The sequence below is a fragment of the Aspergillus multicolor genome, assembly GCF_047715735.1.
Source record: "Aspergillus multicolor strain CBS 133.54 unplaced genomic scaffold BDW74scaffold_1, whole genome shotgun sequence".
Classification (NCBI taxonomy): Eukaryota; Fungi; Ascomycota; class Eurotiomycetes; order Eurotiales; family Aspergillaceae; genus Aspergillus; species Aspergillus multicolor.
In genome coordinates, this window is record NW_027395952.1 from 740118 (window position 1) to 753213 (window position 13096).

The 13096-nt window shown below is 50.1% G+C and overlaps 2 protein-coding genes across 2 annotated transcripts; one reads left to right on the top strand and one right to left on the bottom strand.

Annotated features, from left to right (window-relative positions):
* Positions 1-183: 183 nt before the first annotated feature.
* On the bottom strand, positions 184-6996 carry BDW74DRAFT_141830 (1,3-beta-glucan synthase; the record flags this gene model as incomplete). Its single annotated transcript, XM_073722621.1, has 4 exons — positions 6449-6996; positions 6183-6386; positions 866-6130; positions 184-811 (listed from the first exon to the last, which is right to left on the bottom strand). Coding segments are annotated over exons 2-4 (5744 nt in total), but the record flags the coding sequence as incomplete, so codon positions are not given.
* Positions 6997-10768: 3772 nt separating this feature from the next.
* BDW74DRAFT_2445 (glycoside hydrolase family 72 protein) lies at positions 10769-13003 on the top strand. Its single transcript, XM_073732307.1, has 5 exons — positions 10769-11166; positions 11230-11267; positions 11324-11349; positions 11407-12162; positions 12210-13003. The coding sequence occupies exons 1-5, from the start codon at positions 11083-11085 to the stop codon at positions 12926-12928; spliced, it is 1623 nt and encodes a 540-aa protein (XP_073589497.1). The 5' UTR covers positions 10769-11082; the 3' UTR covers positions 12929-13003.
* The last annotated feature ends 93 nt before the right edge of the window (positions 13004-13096 follow it).

Sequence of the window (13096 nt, forward strand, 5' to 3'; positions counted from 1 at the left end):
TGAGGAGAGAAATGGAAGGGTTGGGCTGGAAATCGTGTACGGAGTAGCGGCTGGTGTCTTACGGTGTTTCTTCCGCGGTCTCGATTTCCGAGTGAGCCGGCACGTGACCAAGATTCCTCGAACTTAAAGTACTCGACTTCGGGGTCACAGCTCTCGATACCCCTGGTAGCACTCGATGCGCAATTCACTGGTACTCAGATGTAAGTATATTATTCAAAGGCAATTATAACGTAGTAAATGGGAATTTGCTAGTCTAATGATTTCACATGATGAACAAAACAAGAATACACCTCGCGAATACAAAACAAGCCGATAGATATTGAATCCATTAAACCTCACAGAAACCATCACGTAGAGATTCCGGCGAGGAGAATAATATGGAAGAAACATAATTGATGGGCTCAAAGCAGCCACACCAACGCACTGGATACTTTATACATCTCGTTTCCATGTTCCATATCGAAGTAATGTAGCAGAATGTAGTTTGAAGAAACAGGACAGTCTCTAGTTACCGTCCCAATTCTTGAGGTATGCTGAGGGAGACGCAACAGGCTTGAAACCTTGCGGGAGACCAGATCCGGTATAACTGGTGATCGTGTCGTTGTTTTCTTTGTCAAGGGGCTGCATGAGTTCTGAAAGAATGCCGGTTCCAAGATCGATATTCAAGCCGATGTTTCTGACCACAAGAGGAGCAATAATGAGAACAAGGAACAGGATCAGCATGGCAAAGTACAAGATCGCGAATCGGACAACGCGTCTCTTTCGAAGCTTTGACTGCTTGAGCGAGTAAATGGGAGGGCGGATTTGACGGCTGGACAGTGAAGTTAGTTAACAGATAACAACAATGCCAAGGAGGAAATCTTACCTTGGGCGCAGCCAGAAGAGGATGACGGAGTGGAACTTGTCGATGTAAGGAACACAGAGCGCTGGCAACATAATGAACAAGATGAGGTGACCAATGACAAAGTCTGCAGAAAAGTAGCCCAATTCTGTGATCTTGCAAAGGAACTCTCGACCAGGTTGAGACAGTGAGTGCCAGCCCATGTTATACCATTTTCCAGTCCACCACGCAATGTTGGATTGATCATGCTTGAACTCTCGAGTCAGGGCGAGCGCGATGATAAGCTTGTAGATGAAGCGTTGGATTGCAGCCATAGCGATCATACCCAGGACACACCGGGGCCAAGACCAGTTCTCAAGGAAGAACATGACCTCGAAGATGACAAGCAAGATAATGACGGCAACCGCATGAGCAATAGCCGCCAACACGGAACCGAATTTCTTGCAGCACATGCTCAGAAGAGGGCCCATGCAGCACGCCATGCCGAAGAAAACACCAGCAACACCAGCATTGATACCGATCGGTCCAAATGCTACAATTGCAATACGCAACACTGCATTGGAGGGGTCAACTTGCCCGTTATCAGACGTGACACCAGTGCGAGAGTTGATGTAGAAGTACGGAACGATGGTGACACCAACAAGGACCAGAGGAGCCACGATCTCGCTGAAAAAAATGTTGGTGATGCGGGCCCTGGGGATATCGCCTGAGCCTTTCTCCGAAGGGACACCAAGCAGCTTGCGCTTGTAACCAGTGATGCGGGTACGAGACAGACGGCAGAAGCCAATCCACGACGATGCGTGAGAGCGGGAGTTACCACGTGATAGCCATCGAATGTAATCGCGGTAGTCAATAAAGAAGTCATTCCAGGCAAACTGATGGGGGTTGAAAAGGAATGGGGAAATGCAGAGGGCGAGGAGAGAAACCCAGAACCAGATCAGAGAAGCAGTCCAGGTGGTGGAGGTCGAGAACAGCAGCATGATCAGCAGACGGAAACCTGTGTAGATTGATGGTCCGGCAAAACGAGAGTACAGAATGCCGAATGGGATACGAGCAGTGGCGAAACCACGACCAGTGGCGATGTAGCGAGCACCGCCAAAAGACAAGTTTTGGTGGACGGCGTTGGAGTAGATTTGACAGACAAACACTTCGAACATGAAGGAGAAAGATCCGAAGTGCTTAGCCAGACGCGTTGCCATACGCCACAGTCCCCTCTCAGTCAATTCTTGGACAGCCAATGGAACGAACGAAATGAAGAAAACGATGAAAATTGAGATAACGCATCGGTTGACCCAGTTGATGATAGGCGTCAAAGGGGCACAGAATGTCGGCATGAGAGGATCGGTGATGGGCTTGTCCGAGTCGTAATCGCAGTTGATGGTTTCGTGCTTCAAGGCTCCCAGGTTGATCAGGACAATCATGAACATTTGCACAGACAACATGATAAACATGTTGTTGACGTGGAATCCGGGGTGAGCATAGTAGAAAGACAAGAACCGGTCGAGGGGTAACTGAGTACCCATATAATAGTACTCTCTTGACAGCATTTGTTCACCCATACCAGTACCAATCTTGGTGGTGAAGTTGAGAATAGAGCCGAAACCAAGATCACGACCCTTACCACACTGGAAGTACTCACAGTGCTTGATGCGACCACCACGAATCATGGCGTTCATACCAGCGTAAATATCCTCGTTGAGGTGTAGACCTTTCTGGGCTTTGGAGATACCACCTCGAGTTGTCATGAAGATACCGTTCAGGAAATCAGGGTGACCATAGTGCAGCTTTCCACCAATTTGAGCAAGAGTACGTGCAAACAGGGTACCGAATGTTTGTTCTTTACCGGCAGCGACGTCACCAAGAACACCGATGTTCTCGGAGAAAATGTATTCACGAGCACCCAGAATCGCAACAGGGGTTTCGGAAGAAGTAGGAATACCGGGAGTGTATGGCGAAACATTGTCAGTGCTCAGTTCCTCGAACTCGGCTAGAACGCTTCGGATCTTCAAACACTCTTCAAGATAGTTGTCTTGGTTGGCGTCAATGACCTGAATATATTCGCCACGGTAGAAGATAATCGAGTGGTTCTGGTTGTCGGACTTTCCGTCACCAAGGATAGGGTTGCCAGACAGCTGGATCCTGAACTTGGGCTTGCGCATACCGTTCTCGAGCAACTCACAGTGTCCATCGATCAAGGCGGAGTAGAGACGGGGCTCTTCACCCTCATTGACTGGAGGCTCTTCGTCAAGGTAGGCAATCTGGAGATCGGGGTAAGCTCGGAGCAGGAATTCTGTGTTCTCACGCTCTTCCTTGGTAAATTTGGCGTAACGCTGCATAGAAACGCAGATCTTGAACTTGCGACGAGCCATTCTCTCGAGTTCATGCTCTAGCTTCTCGGAGTTTCCACCAAACATCTGGACAACTTCAGGGTTTTCGACGCGGTAGAGCAGCTTGATAGCACGGCTGTAGTTCATCATTCCAGACACGGTTCTGTACAGAGTTTGAGAGCGCAGCGAGGACCAGATACGGGTGCGAAGCGTGTACTCGGGAGCAGCTGACTTGAAACCGATACAGTAGAATGGCAGGTCATCGATCTTGCTCTTGGCGGCATCCTTTTCGTTCTTCTCGTAGTCTCCGTTGAATTGAGAAGTCTCATCCGCGAGAATCTTGGTGTCCTTGACGAAGCAATCCCATTCGTGCGGGTGAAGCTGCTTCAAGTATTCCAAAAGTGTGACACGGGAATATGGCTCATCTTCACGGATAATCTCACGGAGAGAGAGGAGAATCTTCTCACTGTAGTGGGGGATCAAGACAGTGAAAGTGGGCATGTTATCAACGGGGAGGGGCTCAGGCATCGGAGTCGACAGCGACTGGGCAAAGAACGAAATTCGGCGCTCCGCTTCGCTGCCGCGGGGGAAGAACTCGGTCTTGAAAGACTGATCTTCCTGGGAAACGAAGAAAGTAGGTGCACGAAGAGTTCGCTTGCCTTCTTGCTCGGAGGGGACTTGGTGGTAGAGTAGTTTCTGGACATGGTCGATGGCAAGCAGATGCTCTCTGTACATGGAAATGATGATGGCATTCCAGACCTGAGAGATCAAGACCTTTGGCTTGTACTTGATTTCCATGTCGGTGGTAGCAAGGACCTTCGAGTAGATACGCTTCGGAAGACGCGAGAAGATGTTCCTCCACGGAGACCAAATAGAGACACCGAGGTAGAACGACCTAGCAACCGAGAAGATGGTGTTGCAGATAATGTACCAGAGGTAACTGTCGAGGAAGAACAGCGTCAAGTCCATGAAGAACATGAGACCGAGAAGAATCTGAGGCTGGTAGTAGCAAATCTTGTCCGTAATGTACGAAACACCAGCGCAGTTGTGAACGTGGTACGGCGATAGGTAGCGAATGGGATCTTTGATGGACAAAGTCAAGAAAAAGTATGACTCGGCCAATTTCGCACCAAAGACACAAACCCAGAGACCATATGACATCCACATGTCGTTTCCTTTCAGTCTGGGGAAGCTGGCAGTGAATGTCTGGCTCGCAACGTACTGGCGGCCATGTTTCTTCAAATAACTACCAAACAAGCCGCCAAGAGGCATGATGGAGAAGAAGAAAAATGTGGCAAGCGCGATGAAGAAGTGCACGATACCAATAGCGAGGACAATATCGTTCTTGACTGAGGATGAGAATCCAAAGACAAAGACACCAGGAGCAAGATTGATGACGAAAACCACGAGGAGGAAGAGCAGGCGTTTGGTAAGATGCTGAGCACCAGCCCATCGTCGAGGAACATACATCCATTCGAAGATCGTCGCCATGATTTGGATAAACGAAACCAGAGCTCCACCAAAACCGACAGCGGACCAATAATGAGATCCCGGAGGTTTGTTGTTGAGCTGTTGCCTGTAGTTCTTGGTGTAGATGGTAGGAGAGTTGTATGCGGTGAAGAACCAGAAAGCACCCAAGTGGATGACCCAGATACGATTGAAGTTGGTGACCAGATGGAACCACGAACGTGTTTCCTTGTATGTCTTGAAGAACACCTTCTTCCAGTCAACTTCCTTGAGTTTTGCCCATCGCTCCGCAGTGGGAATGTCAACGAGTCGGGTCTTGTCCTCCAGCACGATGCGCTCAATGCCCTCTGGGTACCAGAAGAGCTGGTTCATATCATCGTATCCAATGATGTGGTTGTGGTCACGCTCACGGCGAACGTACTTGCCATCCAAAATCTCATAACCTTGGTCGCGGCAATACTGGTACAAGGGAGTGATGATATCGTTAAGATACGTGAACTCCTCAACAGGCTCCACGCGGTTCTGGCATTCGGGTGAGTTGTAGAAGTCGTCGGCGCACTTGAAGATGAAGCAAAGACACTCGGGCAAGAATCGGACCTGGTTTGCCTCGCCCCAACAGAGTAGGAACAGCGCGAGTTGGCGCACCCTCTCATGCTGGGACATGCGATTCATCCGTGTCTTCCACCTATATTCAGCGGCTTCCAGGCTGTTGTCGCCTTCCAAAGCCTCTAGAGTACCATCGACATCCTCGGGGTTTTCCTTGGCCTTCTTCTGCGCAGCCTTGCGAGCTTTCCTAGTCTTGCGGTCTGCTTTACCTAGCTTCATGTTCGAGAATCCGACAGCATCGTCGAGATCCAGATGGGCGGCAAAGTACCAACGACGGTAGTTGGCGTTGTCACCACCAATGTAGTCGGCGTGAAGCGACAGAAGGGCCTGGTTAGGAGTCATACGGGAGGCACGCGAATCCAACTGCGTCATCAAATGGTCGTACATGTTGCGCATGCTGTCCCTTTGGAAACCGAACTTGTTGACCAGATCAATGAAGATGTCTTCGATTTCTTCCTTGGAAACAGGGACTTGGCCATCCGAAGCCCAGGCTGGGAATGGCTCTCGGGATCGCTGAGTAGCGGGCAGGCCATTGCCGTAGTCCATGCCATACACCGGCGTTGACGCTCCAGAGGACCGGTTACCACCGTAAGACACTTGCGAGGAAGGAGGGCGGTAGCCGCCGTAGCCTTGTCCGTACTGGCTATCGGTGTAACTGTTGTACCGTTCGTCTCCGCGTCCATAATAGTCCATGTCGGCGGCACGGGCAGTTTCAGATCTCATGGTGAAGTCACTGAATGTCTCCGATTCCTCTTCGGAATCACGGCCGGGTCGTCCTCTGCCTTGACCTCCTCCTTGTGCGTAATACTGGTCGCCGTAGTACTCGTCGTGATGACCCGCATCGTAGTACCCACCATCGTGCTGGTAGGCATTGTTATCCCCGTAGCCACTAGGAAAATCAGCAAAACGAACTAGCGACGCAGTGTACGGGTGGAATTTACCCTCTATCGTAGTAGCCGTCCCCGTAGTCTTGGTTGTCGTAATAGCCACCTTGCGCATGGTGGTCCTGACCATGGTGTTCGTCCTGGTAATAGGCGTCGCCATGAGCCTGATGGTCATAGCCATCGTCGTAATGGCCCTGCTGATAGCCCGCACCTCCTTGTGGGTAGCCCGACATTTTGACAAGCAATAATCACTGGGGTACTCTTGGAAACGTTAATCGAGCCAGAAGCCAGAAAAGAGACCGCAGCAAGGAGTTCGGACTTACAGCAACAAAAGCCCATTAAATATTATTCCGATCAAGTTGAAGTAATTATAGCATGGACAGTGCGCTTCAGGCGTAGTGGACGAGCAGATCTAAAGATAATGCACCAGGCGCGTCGTGGAATCGTCGATATTGGTGTTTGCGTTCGCTCGAAGGCACCGGGCCTGTCCGTAGACCTTTGTAGAAATTATCTCAGTCGAATAGCTAAGTGTCGTATTGTTTTCTCTCTTCTATCCGAAGAGATCCCGACTTTTTGTCGAATTTTGCCAAACGAATGGAAGACGAAATAACGAGAGAACCTGAAACCTGTTTGAACCGACAGGCAGGGGAACCGCAGTCTCGCGCCTCCTCTTCTTTCCCCGAACGAAGGCAGAAGGAAGGAAGGGGAGTACGGTCCTGGTCGATAAGCTTTTTAGAGTACAAACGATAAAAAGAGCGGACTGGGACTCGAAAAGCAACTGAAGGAAAAAGTGAAGCCTCGAAAAGAAGGAGAGGGAACCAAGAGAAGGACGAAGGGAGGGAGTAGTTGGACGGTCAGCGAGAGTGAAAAGGGAATCGATTGTCCAACTGGGAAAATCGGACTGGCTGGCCTGCTTGGGAGGGGGCTGTGGCTATTTTGGGCGCTGGATCTGCGAATTTACCGTCCTGATACGCAAGACAGGCCGATTTCTGTGGCTTATGCGTATTTGGCTGTCATTCTATGTACTGGCAAAACGACTGGGGATTCCGCGTAATCTCACTGTTAAACGCGACTCGCGGAGTGCCACTCTCTAGTATTTACTTGTTTTATATGCTGCTTTACGAGTATCGTCTTGAACTTGAGCAAGATCAAGGTCGCTGCTCACGACTTAGACTTCGCTAGTTGTAGTGATTTGGCGTCACCGTACAGGTACAACATGGCTGTTATGCCTGCCCACCGCCACCCCACGAGACCGTACTGAGGTCTGTGAACCGTGGAGGCCTCTCGCTTGAAGAACCTGTGTGTCAATTTTCAAGTTATGTATCGCTTTTGGTGGGTTTACCAACAAATAACTCGAAAGTGCGAGTCCGATTCCATGGAAGTCGCCGGGCGCCCCTGAGCCCGACCCGCTGTCTATCAGCCCGGCCAATGATCAGGAGTCACACCATAAGCCGTTGGTGGAGTGTAACAGTGTTACGGGCTTTGTTACCACCACTGTCTGGAGCTGGTATGCAGGGGCTCGCTATCATTCCTCACAAACAGATTGCCATACAACAGCATTCAGCAGACAATCCGACTTTAAGGCTGATAGTTGAGGCTGGCAGCAAGAACGTGGGGTATTATATTCAATTGACAGAATTGTGGTTGGGGTGCCGTGACCGGTTTATACGTACTCCGCGAGCCTTGCCCATCTATAACCTCCCTAGGGTACTGCTATGGTATTCGTGTACTCCGGAATAGTACGAAGTAGAGACATCAAGCTCTAGGAATTTTTTGCCTAGAATGTCGACTCTTAAAACTCAATCGCTGAGGCTCTGTGGTCTAATTAGGTTCAACATCGCACCAAGATGTTGAGTAGCCCGTCGTGTTGCATAATCCGTACTCTTCCAGCGGAAGCAAGACCTCGATGTATGATGCGCTCCCTATGGCCGTCGGCAGTACATCTCTACCTTCTAATCATAGATGACAATCCTTTAGGCATAAGCACCTTAAGCTGATCACGAGGCTTCTCAAATCTCAACCCCATGAATCCTCGACTGGGTGTTGATGCGGCCACACTGCCTAGGACCTAGTTATACTCTGTATACGGCCGAAATTTGAATAAAGCAGGCGCATTTTAACAGAGGCCAATAGATGCAGGCCAGACAGCCCTCCACATCGATTCCATGATCTCATCAGCACAAATAAAACGCGTCGCCTGAAATTAAGCAACCCCACTGTGGCCGCCACTGCTTTTAGCCTCGAGTGGATGGCTGGATGCAAGTGGCTTCAAACTTCAAGTTTGCGTTTGATCGCCCGCAAAATCGAAGCGCACGAAGCTTCCAAGTTTCTAGCAAACAAGGACAAGCCACGAAGACGTTGGCAGCCGGGGCTGGCTGACAGCACTACTCAAAAGATGGGAGGCCATTTGTCAAGCGGGATGGTGGCTTTTAATTGCTTTTTCTTGTCCCCTGAAGGAGTCGTTATCTGAGGTGTATAGGCCCCGCAGTTTGAAACTCCCTGCACCGAGTTCAAAAGATGACTGTGCTTCACGTTGATAAGACGCGGTCTCAATCAAACGTCAGAACTCAAAGTCATTTCTGCATGGGCGCTGCCAATCTATAGAGTGCGGTGTAAATGCTCTACTCCATATATGAGTAGTCGGCATGGTAGATATCTTGGTCAGTGGCAGTCAAGTTTCCAGCTTCCAGATCTTGATCTCCATACATAAGCCCGTTCCTTGTTCTTAAATCCGCTTGTTCTGCGGCGGATCCGTTGATGGCGTAGGCCTCCCACGTCAATCCGGGCCAGACCATAACCGCTAGTACTTCGCGTATTTCTCAACTCATTGTGGTATCATACCTCGGCCAGATTTTCGGTGGCGGGTATTCGCCCGAGTCAAACTAGGGATGCCGACATTCTTCCACCAGGCGAGCTAAAGTACCTGACGGCCTTCGCCAGGAACCTACCTAACTGATGATTTTGATGTCGCTGAGATGACACCGCTCAATGCAGGATGGCCTCATACTCGGTATCGAGACCAACTTGTTCGTACGCTTCTATGAACACTAACTTGCAAATCCAGTTCCGGCGTGATCCGGGCCGTATGCAAAGGCAGTCAGATTTAAGTGCTGGGACGATGATGATCCATCAAGTCCAGTGCTTATTGGAGGATCAGGGCAGTTCATTGTTTCAGGACGCAGGCCTGGGGCCAATCCCGAAACAGGGGTGGCGGGATGGTGGCGAGTGCATAACTGCCGGTGGTTGAGGTCTTGAGAATTCCATGGGCCGGCTGAAAAGGGGCTGCGGATACACTCTCCTGCTGGCCAATTCGAAGGCGTGTTTCCTGCGTGGCTTTGAAGCTTGAAAGAAAGATACAGACCTAGAACATAGGTCTCTTTGAGAATAATTAAACAGACCTGAGAGTCCATGCTTCGCGCAGTGGTGTCACGTGCCATTTCCGTGCATAACATTGGCTTATGCATTGGATAAATCTGCTGTGGGCTACAGCCCAAGACAAAACCTTCATGATCTCTTGGCATAGTCCATTTCTATGTAAATAACCTATCACTGCCCTTCGTGCTTATCAGACAGAGATACCCTGGTTTTCGAGCTATCTTACTCTTTTTTGACAAGATTTTGTTTCTCGATTTCTGACTTTTCTTTAGACGTCTGAAGGATGATTGCGATGCGACCGCCCAGTCGAGTATTGATTGACTCTCCTGATAAGATCGCCACTCTCTTGCTTGAGCCATCCAAACAGAGGGGTTTTGCGAGCGTAATAACTCTGCCAAAGGAGTATCTGAAGTTCTGAACCATGATCTCACCGCACAGCCATCTTGCCACACAGCCTGAGCCCAGAGGGCAGTAGTGGGCACAGACATAAAATGCAGCTTTGTCAGAAACATCATTGGAATTTGGTGGAGAGCCATCTGCATAGTGGAGCTGTTTCAGGTCGATCCCTTACCCTGGGTCTGGTCAGGGACCTGCCGCTACGGCGTACGGAGTACATCATGGCTACAGCAGATCTATACCTAGGCTCAGGCTTCAGCAACAGCATCGAGATGCCTCAAATGCTTCATCGAGAACTGAGATCTACTCTGCGGCGCCAGAGCCTCGAAGTATATTCACTATCAGGGCATTTAAGTCATTGAGACCAAATCATTGAGCAATACCAGGACGATGGTCTATGAATTGACAGCAACAAATCCAACCGTATCTTCACATGTTTGCCATTTGTCAAACAGTCGCCTTACTCCTATATATCAGACCGCGTTACCCATTGATGCCCTTGAGCTTTCGAGCCGTCTCTCAGAGACCGAGACAGGCGGCAATCATGTCGCGACATGACGACTATCCCAATGACCTATTTATATACTGAGTACTCGAGTGACGAGAGAATAAGCTTTGCTTGGACCCTTCTACCCCTGAATCTCGAAGCCCGTGGACCCAGCTTGCGCGTTGTTGTGCCTTTCGATATCAGGGCTATCCCGTCGTGGGGATGTCTCACTGTGGTTTGCCAAATGATAGCCCTCAGAGATGCACATCACCGAAAATTGCCTGCGATCAACCTCTTGTTATTCCGCTGCAAGCACGCAAGAGTGGACATGGTCACGGTAAATCAGCGAATTCGCCGTAGAAGTGGGCAGTCCCTGCGGTTTACCCTGCAGCCTGGGGTCCCCCACCGACGAAGTATGAAATGCCTCTGTGCCCTGAGACCCTTCTCTTACTTCTGTTTTCTCGCCATTCTCTCGAGAATCGACATTCCTTTACTCGCCTACTCGTTTCATCTGCTTTTAACGCTATTTTACCTATACGCTCACTTCCGTCTACTGTCCATCGCACCTTCCATTCCTTTGTTAGTAAAGCTGGTCTTGCGTGTCACTCTTTCCATCAAATACAACCATACCCCAACGACGAGTCCTGTCTCTGCGATCGCATCTTTACTTGATCCTCGTATGACCAATAGTTCTTCAACATGAAGTTCTCCAGCATTCTTGCGGGCGCGGCGCTCTTCGCCAGTAGCGTTCTCGCCGCTGACCTAGACCCTATCGTCATCAAGGTACCTCACGACTCCATTTGCATTGTTCATTAGTCTGTAGATGAGATTTCTGACTATGCCCAGGGCTCCAAATTCTTTTACAAGAGCAACGACACCCAATTGTAAGGTATTCCCCTCTATGAGCAACCACGCCGAACCGCACTGACCAGAGTCCCAGCTACATTCGCGGTGTTGCCTATCAACGTGAGTTACCTTGGGCAGTGGCTCAATGATGATGTCTGTTATGGCTAACGGATGCAGAGGAATACTCCGGTCCCAAGTCTGGCACCAACAACTACAAAGATCCCCTAGCCGACGCCGATGCTTGCAAGCGCGATGTTCCCTACCTTCAAAAGCTCAATGCAAACGCCATCCGTGTCTACGCCATTGACCCCACGGCTGATCACAAGGAGTGTATGAGTCTCCTCAGCGATGCTGGAATTTATGTCATTGCGGACTTGTCGTCTCCTTCAGAATCCATTGTCCGTAACGACCCTAAATGGGACTACGCTCTGTACAAGCGCTATGCATCTGTTGTCGACGAGCTTTCTCAGTACAGTAACGTCATTGGATTCTTTGCGGGCAACGAAGTGTCAAACAATCCCAAGACCACCGATGCCAGCGCCTTCGTCAAGGCTGCTGTACGTGATATGAAGCGATACATCAAGGCCAAGAACTACCGCACGATGGGCGTTGGTTATGCTACCAACGATGACTCCTCTATTCGTGTGGACATGGCGAACTATTTCAACTGTGGCGAGAAAGAAGATACAATTGACTTCTGGGGTTACAATGTTTACTCCTGGTGTGGTGACTCCAACTACGAGAAGTCTGGCTATAAATCCCGTACAGAGGAGTTCAAAGACTACTCTATTCCTGTGTTCTTCGCTGAGTACGGTTGCAATGCTGTCACGCCCCGCAAATTTACCGAAGTAGAGGCTCTCTATGGTGACAAGATGGCCGACGTCTGGTCCGGCGGTATTGTCTACATGTACTTCCAGGAGGAAAACAACTACGGTGAGTCTCTATAGTCACGAATACTTCTACTCGCTGACATTGCTCAGGTCTGGTCTCAATCGACAACGGCAAAGCCAAGACCCTTGAAGACTACAGCTACCTCTCCAAGCAGCTTGCCTCGGCCACACCCACCGGCACCAAGAAAGCCGAGTATAACCCCACGAACACAGCTCTTCAGTCATGCCCGACCAACGGCAAGAACTGGCTCGCGGCCGCCTCCCCTCTGCCTCCTTCTCCCAACTCAGACCTCTGCAGCTGCATGGAAAAAAGCATCACATGTGTTGCCAAGTCCGACATCTCCGGCAAGAAGCTCTCCTCCACTTTCAGTACTGTTTGTGGTTATCAGGATGGCAAGTTTTGCGACGGCGTCACTGGCAATGCCACTACCGGAGAGTATGGCGCCTACAGTGTCTGCACGCCCGAGCAGCAGCTTTCTTTTGCCATGAACCAGTACTACGAGGACCAGTCTGATCAAGGCAACGGCCAGAATGCCTGTGACTTTGACGGTGCCGCTACGAGCCAGAGCACAAGTGAGCCGACGGCTTCGTGCTCATCTTTGCTAAGCGAAGCCGGTTCTGATGGAAAGGGTTCTGTCAAGGCTTCGCCTACCGCTGCTAACGCCGGGTCTGGTGGAACTGCTGTTGCTGACACCTCTGATGGGGCTGCCTTTGCTCTGGCTCCTGGAAGTGTTCATGTTGGTGCCTTCCAGATCGGCGCCTACATTGCCACGGCTATGTTTGCCGGTGCTGCTATGATTCTGTTGTAGATCGGGAATTTTTGATGTACCATATTTACCTGCTACACTTCAACCCATTACCACGTGGTGATTGTACCGTGAATGTCTAGTGTATCACATGCCTACTGCTTGCTATTATGTCTACCTGGCTTTTTGGTACGCGACCTGAGTCACTTCTATTTAATTCTCTTTCCATGT